Genomic DNA, 15340 nt, shown 5'->3' on the forward strand with positions numbered 1-15340 from the left:
TCTAAAAAGAGGTGGGAGACAAGGGCGAGGAAAACACAAAATAAAGACATCTGGCTCTTAAAAATCATCAGATGGAAGCTTTTTTTCTATATTTGCACTCGCATCATGGAAATCTTGTCAGCTGACGGCGATGTCGGCCCGCGCCTTTGAAGTAGGTTTAAAAAAAGCTGTATTTAGTTTGCATTGTGTGCAGAGCCTAATTTATAGGAGTTGACCCTGGCTCCTCTTTTGTGCGACAGCCATCTTAGAAAACAATGGCAGGAAGGCTTGAAACTTGAGAGGAACTGAATCTGCTGTTTTCCATTTTTTCTGTTCTTATTCAACAGAGAATTTTCCCTCCCTGAGTAAAATAGCTCTGTTTTTGTGTCCAACAGGAGCCATAAACTGATGTCTAAGCATTCCATGGCCAGGCAATAGGGCTGAGTTTAACTGGACACATGGGGACAGTTGTTTTGTACCACATGGAGCAGGGGGGCCTGACAGAGGAAGCCATGGCCGCCTGGCGACCCCGCCGTGACCCACTGGCCTCCTCATGGAGGGATCAAGGCCTGGATGGGAGCCGGCTGAGGGTTAGAGTTTTAAGGGTAACAAATCAAGCAACACTTTAGAGGTATTTAACCCCCACATACCATGTCTCTCTAACTGTGTGAGCAGTGCATGACTGTGCAGAACAAACAGAAAAGCTTATTTTTATTCTGCAATGGGGAGTTTCTCTTTCTCTTCAGCAACAGAAGAGGAGGTTGGCAATAATTAGCGATGATAAGGAGAGAAAATCACTTTATTCACACCCTACTGTATTTTTCACCTGAGTCCTGCTGTGATGGTCCGCTGTGAAGCCTCTGTAACATTACCAAGCAAAAACAAACTCTCTGCTTTACTCAATCTCAATACTGCAACAGTTAGAAGGCACAACATGTGTAAAATCATTATTATAAAATGCATTATCTGAGGCGTCGGCAGGTTCTTCACCCTTTCACTTTCTTTCCTCTTATCGTTTTGTGTGCAATAAAGAAGAGGACAGGACAGGGACCCCCTATAGGCAGTGCATATCTGCCTCTAAAAGCATCACTCAACTTTATGTTCACTTCTGGTTCCCCTAGCCTGGCTGTGTTTCTTCCATTAGTATCTGCTCATAAAAGGTACTGGGGTTGTAAAGATGTGCAACAGACAACTGCTGGATGGTCACTCACCTTAACATGGAAATCAGGTGTTTCTATGTACCTGCAGGCACTCACATAGCTTGAGCTGTAAATAAAGAAGTTTACATAGCTCAAGTTAAAGAAACAGATCATAAGTATATGAAGTTTGAGCTGTTCAAATTCATATCCAAACATATTTATTCATAATACACACATATACAAAAATTGCACTGTACAACATTTCTTTTTTTAAATGATTACACAATGTAAAATGAAGCAAAGAACACACATCCTACAGTGCACTCATGAAGGTGATACAGAGACAGTTGATTTGCATTTTGTTTGACTGTGACATTAAATCTGTGGCTCAACAGATGCTTTAATCCTGTGTGTGCAGAACACTGTAACTTCAGGCTACTTGGCTTGCTAGATGAGGTTAGCAAATGTTAGCCAACACAGCTTTGGACATATTCAGTACAGCAAAGGCTTACAAATAACTTGTCTGAACTATGATGAATGATGAAAGAACAGAAAGATAGACAACTATTTTGATAACCAATGAATCATTTTAATTTGTGAAGCTTCTCATATGTGATGATTTACTTCTTTTCTTTGGCCGTGTTTTGTAACCTTTTGTTGGCAAACGATTAATTAAATCTTGAACTGCAGCGCAGAATGTAAGTACAATTCAAAATACACAAAATGTTTCCTACTGTCGACACCACATAAACACGCCAAGGAGAACTGTTGGCACATGAGGTTAGTGGGAGAATGTGAAGATTCATAGCTTATTTATTTATAGTTAATTATAGTTAATTAGGCTAATTGACACAAAGTAAGCGGATGCAATGTGTTGATAATAATTTTGCGATGAAATTTTGCTGTGGTCTCTTCAACCCTGAATAGATGTTCTAATGTGAAGTGAAGAAGGTCGGAGTGAGGCCAGCTTTAATCAGAAATGATCCTGTTTACCCCCCTGGAGAGGGAGTGAGAGGGCACTGAGTGACGCAGGTGAGAGACAGGCGTCTACCCGGACCGCACCTCGCTTATCTGCCTATGTAACGGAGGAGGAAAGAGTGACAAAGGCCAGGGCTTTGGGTGTGATAAGGAAGGGCCTTATGTCCTGCTTTGGTCTCTGGCGCTCACCGTGGCTGTCCATTGCAAGAGGCCATCCAGGGGCCACGAGCTGACCACAACCAGGAAAGCCTCCAAGACTGTGTTTTCACACACAGGTATGAATCTGACCCTGTGCTGTCAGATATACAGAGTGCTGGTGTGTATTTACATGTGGTAGCTTTGGGGCATTGAAAGGGAGGAAGAAAGGGAGAGACAGACAGAGACAGAGGGTCAGGTGGAGTTCAGGGCAGATTTTTTGCCAGTGGTCTCAAACTGCAGGAAAACCAAATTGCTTCCGGATCTTGGTATCCACCCCTGTATAGTTCAGCGTTCCTACCCTTTCCGCCTCCTTGCCATCCTCTTTCTTTCCTTCCATTCATCCTCCCATCTTTACTTATTTGTTTTCTTGCTCCACTTCTCATTTTTTCTCACTCTTTGTCCTTATTGTGGCTCTTGTGGCAGTTGGTCCTGCTGGGCGGCATGGCACAAGGTGACAATGTCTGTAGGGAAGCAGTCTTTGAGCAGGATACCTCTGTCTCTCTGGCAGTCCAGCTCTCCTATGAAACCATACCAGTAGATCACAAGGCCTGGACCGAACCTGCGGTACAAAACAAAAGCAAAACAAAGCCGGTCTTTTCTTAGTACATCACCGCTGTCATCTCAGAGAGTTCTGAGGTAGCTATCAATGAGTTATGCAGGTGCTTTCAAATTCAGATCTGCAAAATGCTCACAGCTGTTGACTTTGGATTTGGAAGGCATAACAAAAAAAAAAAAACAAAAAAAAAAAACATGAATAGGTTAGTGAAGAGATAGAAAGATGGGACACCAGTGAGATTGATCGAAAAGAGACAGGGTCGCTTAGGTATTTTCCTTTGATCACCATCCAGGAAACTTGTGCTGAATCAAACAAAAAAAGCCGCCAGGAAGATTAAGATCTTTCTGACAGGGTGATACACACTCGATCACATTACAATGGCAGTGAAATAACAATAATCTGTGAAATAACAAAGCTCTACACCAAGGCCTCCGGATCCTGTCATCGGAAGCCCTTGGCACATAGCGGAGCACAAAGAGTTCAACACAAAGTCACAGACTTAAACACATCGCATCTGGTGGTTAATGTTAGCCAGTCCAACAGTGTCCAGCTGTTTCATTCACATTTACTTTGAAAGCCAAAGCAACTTTGCCTTAGTTGGCAAGCATTGCTGTTCCTAAGAGCTATAAATAATGACTTGCCAAGCAACTGAGAAGTCAGGTTCAAACTATTCAAATGTAAGGTGTTTTTATTTTTTTTCCTTTCTTCTATCTTTTGGTCTCTCCCTCTCGTCATTTTGCTGCTATCATGTCTTATAAACACTGTAGCTACTGTACACCTGAGGGACTGCTGAAAGGTGCAGAAACAATTCAAATGGAGGAGTTCTTCACTGGGAAATGTGCAACGTTATTTCACTACTCCTCCTCACAAAGGCAATGAATCATCTTTCAAGCTATTTATTATGCCCCAAAGAGCCACTGGTGGCCCCTCTCTGCCTCATATAGATCATACCTATTCTTTGAACATTAGCTGCCATGCATAAAGACATGTCACAGTTGAACTCTGAATGGAGAGAACCATAGTTACCACATGCAAGACCAGATTCAGGGCTGACAGTGCTTTTGGTCGCAGACACTCTATCCTCAGACAGTTAACAATGTTGCTGGGCCTCTGGAGACCTAGACAGGAAGCTGGCCAAAGGGCCACAGAGAGCAGCAGAAGTTCAGCTCCAAGGTAAAGTGCATAAAACCTTGAACCTGTGATCAATCATTTCATATTAAAATACTGACTCAAACACCCTATGGTGTTGTTTTAATAATAATTATGGGACTCTTTAGTCTTCTGTGTGGGTATAATTTATGAGATTATTATAAATACCTGGATGGTTGACCTTACATCTTGGACAAGGTATTTTAACCACGTTAATTATAAATGTGAGTGCAAGAATCTGCTTTCGTGCACTGCCAGCCATATGTATGTATATACTGTACTGTGTTGACTGAGCCTCGAGGCAGTGCATGTTCTACATACAGTGCTTGTACAGAGACAGACACATGCACGAAAAAATATGTGACTATACATGCAAGCACCCCTCCCTGCAAGAGGCCCTTGCAGCAGTACATGCTTCTGCACCCCATCCCCGCATTCTGCGTTTTACAGTGTGTGATTTACGGTGCTGTATCTATGAGCAAACAGGCCAAAGCTAACAGCCCTGGAGAAAGCCCACAGATGCACGCTGCAAGTTCACCACAATGTCACACTCATAGCTCAGCCTCTCAGCACCGCACAAAGCTCAAGCCCCCGAACTCTCATCGTTTCCATGGTCCACTGCTGCACATGGCCGCCAACTCTTAATATGGAAATGTTATGGAAACAAAACCTAAACATTTACATTAGATGACTTCAGAAAAGGGGTTATGCTCTTCTTTTTATTCAGCTGCCGTGCTGTATGCCTTTCCTGTGCTCTGGATGGGGAGGCGAGGGCTGAAAAGAGGAGGAAAGAGAGAGCGGTTTGCTCAGAGTGAAGAGAGGCAACCTTCTGAAAAGGTTAAAACTGTACATCAATAGATAAGGCAGTGGTGTACGATATATCATGTCCCGGGTCTGTCAGGGGAGGCCGAGCACAAATTGAAACAAGCAAAATTATAAACACAGGGGAGCCATGTCACCAAGGCCTTTCCATATCCTAAAGAAAATAAATGGACTTTGAATCCTACTCAGAATTAATACAAGTCAATACCACAGGGACCTTGAGGTAAAAATCTGAGACTGGGAATAGAAACAATAACACAGAGGGGGAAGGGAACAGTCAGGGGCCAAGACTGAGTCTGATGGCTACAGGATCAGATTCTTAAGAAAAAGTTCCAAGCAGCACCCAAACACTGTAAAAAGCCATTATAAATATACAGCATACAGCATACAGTATGAAGCTTTATACACTACTATACAGTCCCTCTGAAGTTGGTGTGTGACTCCTGAGGTAGTGAATGGAAGTTTGGTTTGAATTTGTAGGCAAATTGGTGGTTTATTATGCGGGCCCGCTCATCTTAACCTGGCGTGTGCTTATTACACACACCACCTCTAAGTCAGAGTCAGCCATCTTCCAATAAACACCTAACTATGTAACGAGTTGGTGAAATTGTTTGTGAAAAGTAGCTAATTTTAGCGATGGGGCCACTTGATGAGCCTGGGCGTGGATTGCGGCTGCCAGCCATGCTTTCGTTAGTGTTAATGAGCGGGTGGTGGTCGCATTTAAAGCAGGTGCCAAGCAGCTTACTACCGCAGCTTAATGAGAGCAAGGCACTCAGGAACAAAAGCCCTTGAATGGAGAAGAGGGAGTGTTATTAGTGTCTGCCTGCACACACAGCCTCACACGGAGCTAAGAGCAGAATGAAATCTCTGCATCTTAAATGAGAGCGCGAGCAAAAATATGAACGGCCGAAGCTGAAGTACAAACTGTAACCTGGAGAGAATGTGGGAAATTTGCTTTCTTGATTTTTTGTCCATCCTTTCCAGAAGTCTAAGGTTGCTGGAGGTCAAAAAAAAAAAAAAAAGGGTTGAACATTTCTACTGAATACACAGATCAAGGTTAATTTGTTCTGCCACGTTTGGTGAGAAAAGGCTTTACTAAAACTTGAGACCGAGCACCTCTGCCAGAACACATTACACGACATGATGAATTATCAATAAAATCAAGATGAATTTAGGCTGGACTTTAAAACACCCTCACTTAATTTTACATACTGCACAGGCCCATTTTAAACAAACGCCCCAGCAGTGATTTAGACAGTATAAGCCCCTACCTGAGGGTGAACTCTATGTCTCTGAAGTCTCCCCACAAAGACCTCTTTGTTTTCAGCATCCATACATCAGGTCACAAGGTAGGACCACTAAAGCGCTGCCAAACATTAGCTTTAGTCAGTCATTTCTCTGCTCCCTGACATGCAGGTATGGAACCTGCTCAACTTCTTTTTAAGACGAAAAGCAAGTGAGTGCTCAGGGTGAGACATTTAGAGGAATAAAAGTCCCTGTGTTTGAGACACAAGAACTGTGTACATAGCAAAAGAGTATTAGTGACAAATGGCCTGTTCCTGTGAGGTCAGTCTCTGCTACAGGCAGCTGCCTATAGGAGTTTATTTACAGGGTCAGATAATGGTTGTGTGATGTGTTAGTATGTGTGGAGTTTTAGAAGGGGGCAGTGACCCAGGACCTGCATGCCAGGTGATATGAGCCTGCAGCTGATCTTGGTACATCCAGCTTGTGTATTTTAATGGCCACGCAGTGTCTGTTTGTCGCCGGAAAGTCAGCCGGCCTGATGATGAAGACGGTCCTGATAACACAAGCTTCTCTGCACACAAATAGGATATTTAAAGGCTGACTCTGCCTGGAGGGGTGTCCTCAAACAGGGAGGTAAATAATCCCTTTCTACAAGCTATACATCCTACTGTCCATAAATAACAGGGGAAGAATGGAAGAGTTAACCTCAGACAGACAAGTTATTAACATGAGTAGAGCTAAGAATAGAACACCTTTGTTTTTTCTCTCTGTTTGTCTTTACGGGGAAAGGAAAGTTCAACTCTGCTCAAGTATGTAAAACACAAATACAAGGCAACCGGAGCACACAGCTGTACGTCACCCAAACCTACACAAGCATCATAATTAAGGTAGAATAGAGGGCAATAAAAAATAAAACATCTTCTGCCAGGTGTAATTCTCCCCGACATTTTTATGCTTCCTGCCGAAGGGGTATGGAAATGGGACATGACGCGGATGTGGTATGTCTTTGTCACTGTCGAAGGCAGAGAGAGTGTTTTATGTGTATGTATTGTATGTTAAGTATTTGTGCAGCGTTAGGTTTAACGTAGAGGTGTGGAGGTGTAATGTGTGAGTTTGAAGGCGGTGGGAGGTCTGGTCCAGCCGGTGTGTTGTGAGTTGTACATTAGCAAGAGCTGATTTACGCTCACTGATGCAGGATGCCAACACCACAACAGAGACTGCAGGATTCCACTGATTTACTCATAGCAGCTGTAACCTCTGTGGACATGCCCTCAGCTCTCTGACCCACCACAAAATTTATCAACTTGATCCACCTTTAGGAATACTTGGACACACTTTATTGTGAGATGTACCACCTCCAACATCTGCATGAGCAAGCGGAAGCTGAGCTGACTGCAACATCAAAGATAGTGCCATCCAAACTCACAAAATCATTTTCCTTAACAAAAGTCCACCTGTCAAAAAGGACTGTACTTTATTGACAAAATCAATTTTATTTATCTTTGAACTTATAAAAATGTGGATTTCATGAAAAAAAAAAAAATCTGTATTTAATGTCAATTTCACTTACGAACAATAGTCAAATAAATTCCACTTTACTGTAATGCAGCCTTAAGGAAAATTTATATCTAATATTGATAGCCTCAAATCATGATACAGCACAGTGTTAGAACAATATGCTGCCCTGGTCTATACACATATCATTTTCATTACAGGTATGTTTAAAATATGTCAACTTACTGTATTAGAACAACTGTGGCACATTATGTGCATACACTGTGCACACTGACGAGGGATCAACAAAATGCATAAACAACACAACTGTGATGTGATGTTAACTTCATGATACTCATAGAAAAATCCACAAATTGGTGCTATATTGTAAATTGTATAAGGAGCATTTGAAAATACCAGCAACACCAAGCTTTGCACTTAAGTTATTTGACAAAACATACAAATTAGTTATTTATTTTCATTACATTATTGTTATCCTAACATTCTCCTCCACCATCACTGTACTATGGGGCTCTGCAGTCTTTATCTCCCACTAACGAATTATCACTTTCTGACCTCTCACCTTAACCACCCTCTCACATTAACCCACATCTTATCACCTTACACACACACACACAATCTGACAGACCCTATATCAATCAGCTGATTGATAACTTGTCTAATGCATGATTATGTCAGTGAGCAAATAAGCTTCGACTTTAATTTTATTTTGAAGGCACAATAGAAAGACAACACTGCCTCACAGCACCGTTTGGTCCTGGTTAGGATCTGTTTGTACAATATTATGCTTCCCAAACATCCTCCAGCCAATGGGAGGAGTCTCAATCAGTGTTTGGAACTTGTTAAGGCCCTTAACTGAGCATGTCGCCTACCACATTAGCAACACATATCTGAGGGACAAGTGTGCGTTGTGTGTGTAATGTGTGCTGGTCCCTTCTCAGATCTACCGCGTCACGGTCCAACGCACTTTGACACGCTCTGGTCTGCTTTGGATGTGGAGCTAAAACAAACAAAGTGAGGTCTGGCTTCGGCTTTGTCTGTTTAGTGTTCAGAGGTTGGTCCAAATAGCACAGAATGCACAGCATACGACAAAACAACCTTCTGACAACAGCTCCGTGATGATACCACTACAAGCCATATTAAATTGTAGGTTGGACTTATGGAGCACCTTGTACCTCAGACAAAAACTTTCTGTGCATCATTCCTCTCTTACAAACAGTTTTACATTCAGACTTTATGATATGAATGTAACATTAAAAACGCTCTGTGTTATTCTGTGGCTGTGTGAGGGTTAACATCTGAACGGTCAGAGCTCACCTGATCTTTCCTCAGATATCGACTCCCCATCCTCTCTAATGACCCTCTATATCATGAAAATGGCTTGATCTCTTCAGTTATGACACACTGAGTGGGTATTCATTAACACTTGATGCTGATATTATTAAATTCTATTATGGCAATGGCTGCAAATGGTGTCTGCTCTGCAAGCACTGTACAGAAATCATGAGTAGGCAATCATGTCTTTGAGTCTGGATGACTGTAAATACATTTTAAATGTGCACACTGCTCAGAATTAAGATGACCTTCATTATATCTAATATGGGAAATAAAAATAACGGAAGAAAAATGTCTCTGAGGCTTTCATTGTTTTCAGATGAGGCTTCTTAGTCTCCAATGCCAAACACTGGCCACAGTGCTAATTTGCAGATCTGTCCAGAGAGTCCCTCTGGCCTTTGATGAGTCTCCATGTCTGTAAGTTTTGCTTGGAGACAGGAAGCTCCCCGCGGTGGCAGGCGAGCAGGCTGGGGGCTGGGAGGCTGTGCAGACAAGAGAGGACCACAGCGTCAGGGGGATACATGCTCCTTTAACCTGTTATTGTGAACTCCCAGCAGCCCTGGCCGATAATTGCCACCTGTCTCTGGGGAAACAGTCAAAAGCAGGCAGAGGGACGGCCATTTTGTGTCTGCCGCTGCTCCTCGCCCCGCGTAGCCCTGGTCCTAATCCTGCCCTTAACCCTGGCGGCTAATGTGTTTTCAATTTAGGATGATCCCCCACTACAGCCACGGCCCTAATCAACAACAGTTTGTACTGTAACCCTATCTGCCCTCACTAGGGCAGCGTCAGCCTGACTGGGCGCCTGCAAACCTGATGTGTCCAACAGAGGAACAGTGTTATGTGTATATGTTTGGATGATATCATGTTTATATGTGAGGTCACAGGATGCGTGCATGATACATGGCTGTTTGTCTTCCACATATGCAAAACACCTAACGCAACAGCACCCAGGAACAATCTCACACAAGCAAGCTGCACATGATGCCGCATGGCGTGACTTAAAGGCATTGAGGCCTGGATGACCTCTAATTTGTTCCTTTAAATTCAGTCAAAACTGAAATGACTTGACCCTGAACACCTCATAAAAGACGGGCTAATCATATAGTTACCATGGATGACCTTCAGTTCTACTGTAAGGAAAACTAGGGGTCCTTTGCCTCACACACAAGTCAAGTCTCTACAACGTCCGTCTTCCACCTGAACAATATTGTGAAAATTAGACACATCCCGTCTCAATAGGATGCCGAGAAAAAACTAGTCCTTGCTTTTGTTACTTCTAAACTGGACTACTATAATTCCATATTATCAGGATGTGTGTGAAAAGCCTCCATTGCAGTGTGAGTACTGAGAGGGACTAGAAACAAAAACATCATGTTTCTCCTGTGTTAGCAGTGGCTCTCTGTAGAATCCAGAGTAGAATTCAAAATCCTTCTCCTTAGGTACAAAGCCCTTAATGACCAAGCTCTATCCTACCTTAAAGACCACATAGTACCCCCTATTATCCCCATAGAACACTTTGTTATCAAAATGCAGTCTTACTTGTGGTTGCTAGAGTTTCCAAGAGTAGAGTAGGAGGCAGAGCTTTCAGCTACCAAGCTCCTCTCCTGTGGAACCAGCTCCCAGTTTGGGTTTGGGAGACAGACACACTCACTACATTTAAGGTTAGGCCTGAAACTTTCCTTTTTGATAAACTTACAGCTGTGGCTGGCTCCGGCGAGCCGTGAACCAATCCCTTGTCGTGCTGCTATAGGCCGAGGATACCGGAAGCACTGAGCGCTTCTCTCTCTCTTCTTCTCTCTCAATCCATTTACATCACACTATTGCATGTCATTAATTTTGTGTCTTCTCTCTTCCAAAGTTTGTAGAAGTAGTTTTTAGTTTACATGCATCTATGACTCCAGAGCTGCAGGATCTTTCTCAACACTGGTCACCATTATTAATCACCATTATTAATCGTTATCATTATGATTATTGTGTTCCTGGTCTCTCTCTCTCTCTCTCTCTCTCCTCCCCCCTTCTCCTCTCTCCTATTTCTCTCCTCTCAACCCAACCAGTGGAGGCAAACAGCTGCTCGGGTTCTGTTGGAGGAGTTTTTCCCTCTCCACTGTTGCCATGTGCTTACTCATGGTTGAAACTGTTGGGTTCCTCTCTATAATATTTGAAGGTCTTGACCTTCGTCTGTAAAGTGCCTTGAGATAATGTATGTTGAATTAAAAAGTCACTTTACAAACCAAATACAAACATTTGATGATTAATATATTGTGTATAAAGACAATGAAGCTATTTTAAACATAACTAACATTACTGAAAATATTCCTGTTCCCTGTTTTCAAAAAATACCTGATAAGGTTGTTAGAGTTAATTTAAAGTGACGTTTTAACAAAGTGATGAATGCACTTTACATATTCTTTATGTCACACCTAATTACTCTTTATTTTGCAAAGGAACTTGCATTTACATTCTGAAAAAGCCGGACCGTCCACTGGCTCCATCTCAGAAATCAGTCTAATATCTTTATGAATTCTGCTGCCACTTCACTGAGTGCTGAATCAAAAGTTAGGCATGGAAAGGCAGGTGTGAATGTTTGTTGTGTAGGGCCTGCTTGCCTCTGCATCCACGAGCAGAACCCTGCCCCAAAATTAGAGTGTGGCCTCTAATGTCTCCCTGGGAGAAAAAGAGGCCTGGCTTTCGTCCAAGTCAGCACCTTTGGAAGTGCAGTCGTGTTACCACCACTAAATCAACATGTCAGCACCCGGCCCAGTGAACTTCTTCACCCAGACTCCACCGCTTACAGCTACCTCACACACCTAATGAATTGGTGTGAATGCCCATCTGTCTGCTAAAATGAAAAGGGGAAATGAGATATGAAGAGAAAAAGGAAAAAAGAAGATATTTCTTTTTCAGCTGTTGCTGTGGAGCATTTGTACTCCACCAATGTGATTGTCATCACCTGACGCAGAAACACTGTATTAGCGCTGTAACTTGAACAAAGAACTGCTGTGACAAATCAGCCAATAGCAGGTTAAGGTATCCTCACCATCAACCTTGGCCTCTGAGTCCAAAATGGAACGGTCCCAGTTTGGGGGGGTGAATTTGGAGACGGATGCGGGCGAAGGGCCACAGAAAGCCGTGTGCTTACTCGGCAGTCTGTTTACATTCCTGAGGGTAATTTTAGCCCCTAGGGGGGAGCAGAGCAGGGGGGCCGACATGTCGTTGGGGCTTGTCAGTGGTCAATGGGCCAGCCGGCGCAGTGGCGGCACCTGGACATGTGGGTGGTACATAAAAACACACACATACACACACACGCACAGACCTCCAGCAGAAAACCCACTGGAACTGTTTTCTGTGTTTGTGCCACTCAATTATTCATCAGGTCTAGAATTCGGAAATTTTTAAAGAAGCAGCTTGGATCTTGTACATAATATCAATGGCTACTTTGTGATTGGACTGAACAACTAACCGGAGACAGCAGCTGGCAGCAGAGGCTGTAGTGCTAACAGGCCCACCACTGAGCAACATTAGCTTCAGACAACACAGGATATACTCAGTGTTTTCACTGATGATCTGTGGTGCAAATCTAATTTCATTGTAGTTTTTAAAAATTTGCTATGCACACAAAACAATAATCCTAGCTCAAGAACCGCTGAGGGCTTCTGTGTGCGTGTTGGGATTTGCCTTTTTATTACTCCCAGCCTAGAGTGTCCCTTCAAAGGGCAAGAAAGCAAGATGTCCATGTGTATTTGCAGTGTGAGTGCACGTGTAAGAGAGAAGGACAGAGAGAGAGAGAGAGAGGGAGGGAGAGAGAGACTCAGAGCTTATCGAAACTAATTAGGCGAGGGATCAGGATGGAAGTTAAATACTGGGCTACATGTAATGAAAGAAGCAGAGTGGGGGACATCTAGGGGTCAGGCCCACACCAAACAGTGGTCCTCGGGCAATCTGGTATTGATTTTCACTCGTTTGGGGAAGAAGGTGGACGGGGGGAGGGAGCCATGGAGGGAGGGAGAGAGAGTGATAGAGAGAGAGTGAGAGAGAGAGAGAGATGGGGAGAGGCAGTAAGGCAGAGTCTAAGGGTCTCGTGAGTTGTCAACTTGACAGTTTAACCCCTTTTGGAGGAGAACAAACAAACAGAGGGATCTCCTGGGCTGACAGCGTTGATCTGTCATAGCGATGACACTGCAAAGCCCCACACAATGCCCACACAGGAGAGGAGAGTGGGTAAGAAAAGGGGAGGGTGGGTTGATACAGATATGCAGAGGCACATTCCCTAATGCTAAGAAAATAGGACTGTGCTGTTCTGAAGATCTGGCAACCCTGATCTATAAATATCTGCACCTTAAAAAATTCAATGGCTAGACAACATTTTCACTGAAACCGTTAAATTTAAGAATAACTATAGGCCAAATATTTATACAGTTATATTTATATTTCTTATTATTGGTGTTCTGTAACTGTAGAAAATGACAGGATTCACACACATGCAAAAGAGGGTTAATCAATCCCATCAGTTACGTTTTGGTCTGTCCCCGACTCAGAAAGTTTGTATTGTCTGTGATAAAGCAGTGTGGATCACTGCCTACAACCACACAGACACAGACACACAGATGTCAGCGCTCCTCTCTTGTCACTCAAACTTTGAGGGCCGTCACCCCGAGCACCTTCCTTCTCATGTCCTTAAACACTTGAAGACCCCTTTCACTTTTCCCCTCAGACTGCCTCATCGCTTTGTCACATTGCCAAAGGGGACTCCATTAGCCTGGCCATGCACAGAGCCCCCAACTCTCACTTACACTTAACACGCACACACACACAACTAAACACGCACACACACACACACACACTCAGAGGGAGGCTGATACGCGCAGCTAAGGCTGTCCACATCAAATTAGAGTGGCCCCTATTGTCCCTATTACGGCCTGGGAATGCTCCATCATGACGGATGCTACGGGGTCCCTCACTTGTCAGGAGTTGTCAGACAGATAGGGAGTCTGGATACACACAGCTGACAGGTAATCTTAATGTCTTCAATTAGCCCAATTAGGCCTGTCATAAACAATTCGAAAAGTGCTCGACCAACACAAACAGATAAACGCACGCACAAGCGCACACCGGCACACACACTCACACAAACAAGGTCTGCGGGGTATTAATGAGAAGGGTAATGGGTATATCAGCGGACGGTTGACTTGTCTTTTGTTTCAAGGAGGGGTGTGTCCCCATCCCTTGCTCTCAGCTGTGCACTGCTGGCTGCTACCTGGTCAGTTCAAATTGTACCATCTCCTTTCATTAGTGCATCGCTGCCTGAGAATCTGAAAGGCCGTGACAAAATTCATTTGAGACGAGTGGGAGCAGATTGCCTGAAGCAGGTGCTATAAGGGAGATAAAACAAAAGCAGCACCTTTGTGAAGCTCGGTGTGTGTGTGTGTGTGTGTGGATGTGTGTGCTTTCTATCTGTGTGTGTGTGTGTGTGTGTGTGAAGGGTTTTTCCTGGTCTTCACATTCTGTTCTTTTCCTTGCTATGGTAAATGGGTAATGACACAAAAGTGCTCCTGAAAAAGAGAAAGAGAGAAAGAAAGAACAGGGACCAGAGAGAAGTCGGCCCGGCGCACACTCAGAGCGTTTACAAAGCTGTGGTGAAATCTAAATATTGTTTCTAGCGTGACTAAATAGGCCAACACCTTTCTGTGCTGAGGATGTGCGATAGCTAACATTGTTTGATTTGGTCTCTCCTTTATAATATCTTATCGCAGAGCAATGGCGACACCCACACTACATCACCAGCTTTTGTCCTCTAACCGTTTCTTTAAATTCATCTATTTGCATTCACTATCAATTTCTTTTTCTCCAGGGACACAGGACACGTTTCAGGAACCGTGAAGCACAAGCTAATGTTTAAAACAGAGATTCCACGGTTTGCAAACACAAGAGCCCCGCAAAGTTAGCATCAATATTTGAACAAGAACTTCACATCAACACTGCCTTGATCTTATGTGCAGAGTCCCTGAAATGCCCCACATCAAGCAACAATGCTGACACTTTCAATGCAGTGCTTATACACTAAGTCTCTGGGCATTCTGGGCAATGTTGTACAAAGGCAAAAAAAAAAAAAAAAAAAAAGAAAAGAACAAACTACATCAACACAGAGGAATTCAGTTAAAACCAAGGCAATATGCTGAATGGTGAAATCCCAAGGCACTTTCTCATTCAAGGAGTCAAACTGGGACGAGAAGACAAACCAACTGCTATCAGCAAGATCTGTGATGGACCTCTAACTCTACTTCTGATCTTTACCTCAAGTGACGGCTGGAATGCCATCTGAGGGGGAAAAAAAAAAAAAAAAAAAAAAAAGAGGGAAAGAAAGAAAGAGAAAAGCCGTCACTGGGAAGTTGTAATAGGAAATTGCTCTTGGCAACTATTTGTTCAA

The 15340-nt window shown here is 43.4% G+C and overlaps 1 protein-coding gene across 3 annotated transcripts in view; it reads right to left on the reverse strand.

Moving 5' to 3' along the window:
- Positions 1-1319: 1319 nt before the first annotated feature.
- cdin1 (CDAN1 interacting nuclease 1) overlaps positions 1320-15340 on the reverse strand; it is a 55556-nt gene continuing 41535 nt past the window's right edge. For 2 of the 3 annotated variants that reach the window (XM_071498197.1, XM_071498198.1), the window contains exon 12: positions 1320-2853. In XM_071498197.1, coding sequence (XP_071354298.1) covers positions 2697-2853 — 157 coding nt within the window. In that variant the 3' untranslated portion in view covers positions 1320-2696. Of the gene's footprint in view, positions 2854-5276; positions 9399-15340 lie in introns of those variants that run through there. The other variant, XM_071498199.1, reaches the window with a different exon arrangement.

The sequence above is a fragment of the Trachinotus anak genome, unplaced genomic scaffold, assembly GCF_046630095.1.
Source record: "Trachinotus anak isolate AG129_WGS33_773 ecotype Australia unplaced genomic scaffold, CSIRO_AGI_Tana_v1 ptg000015l, whole genome shotgun sequence".
Taxonomy (NCBI): Eukaryota; Metazoa; Chordata; class Actinopteri; order Carangiformes; family Carangidae; genus Trachinotus; species Trachinotus anak.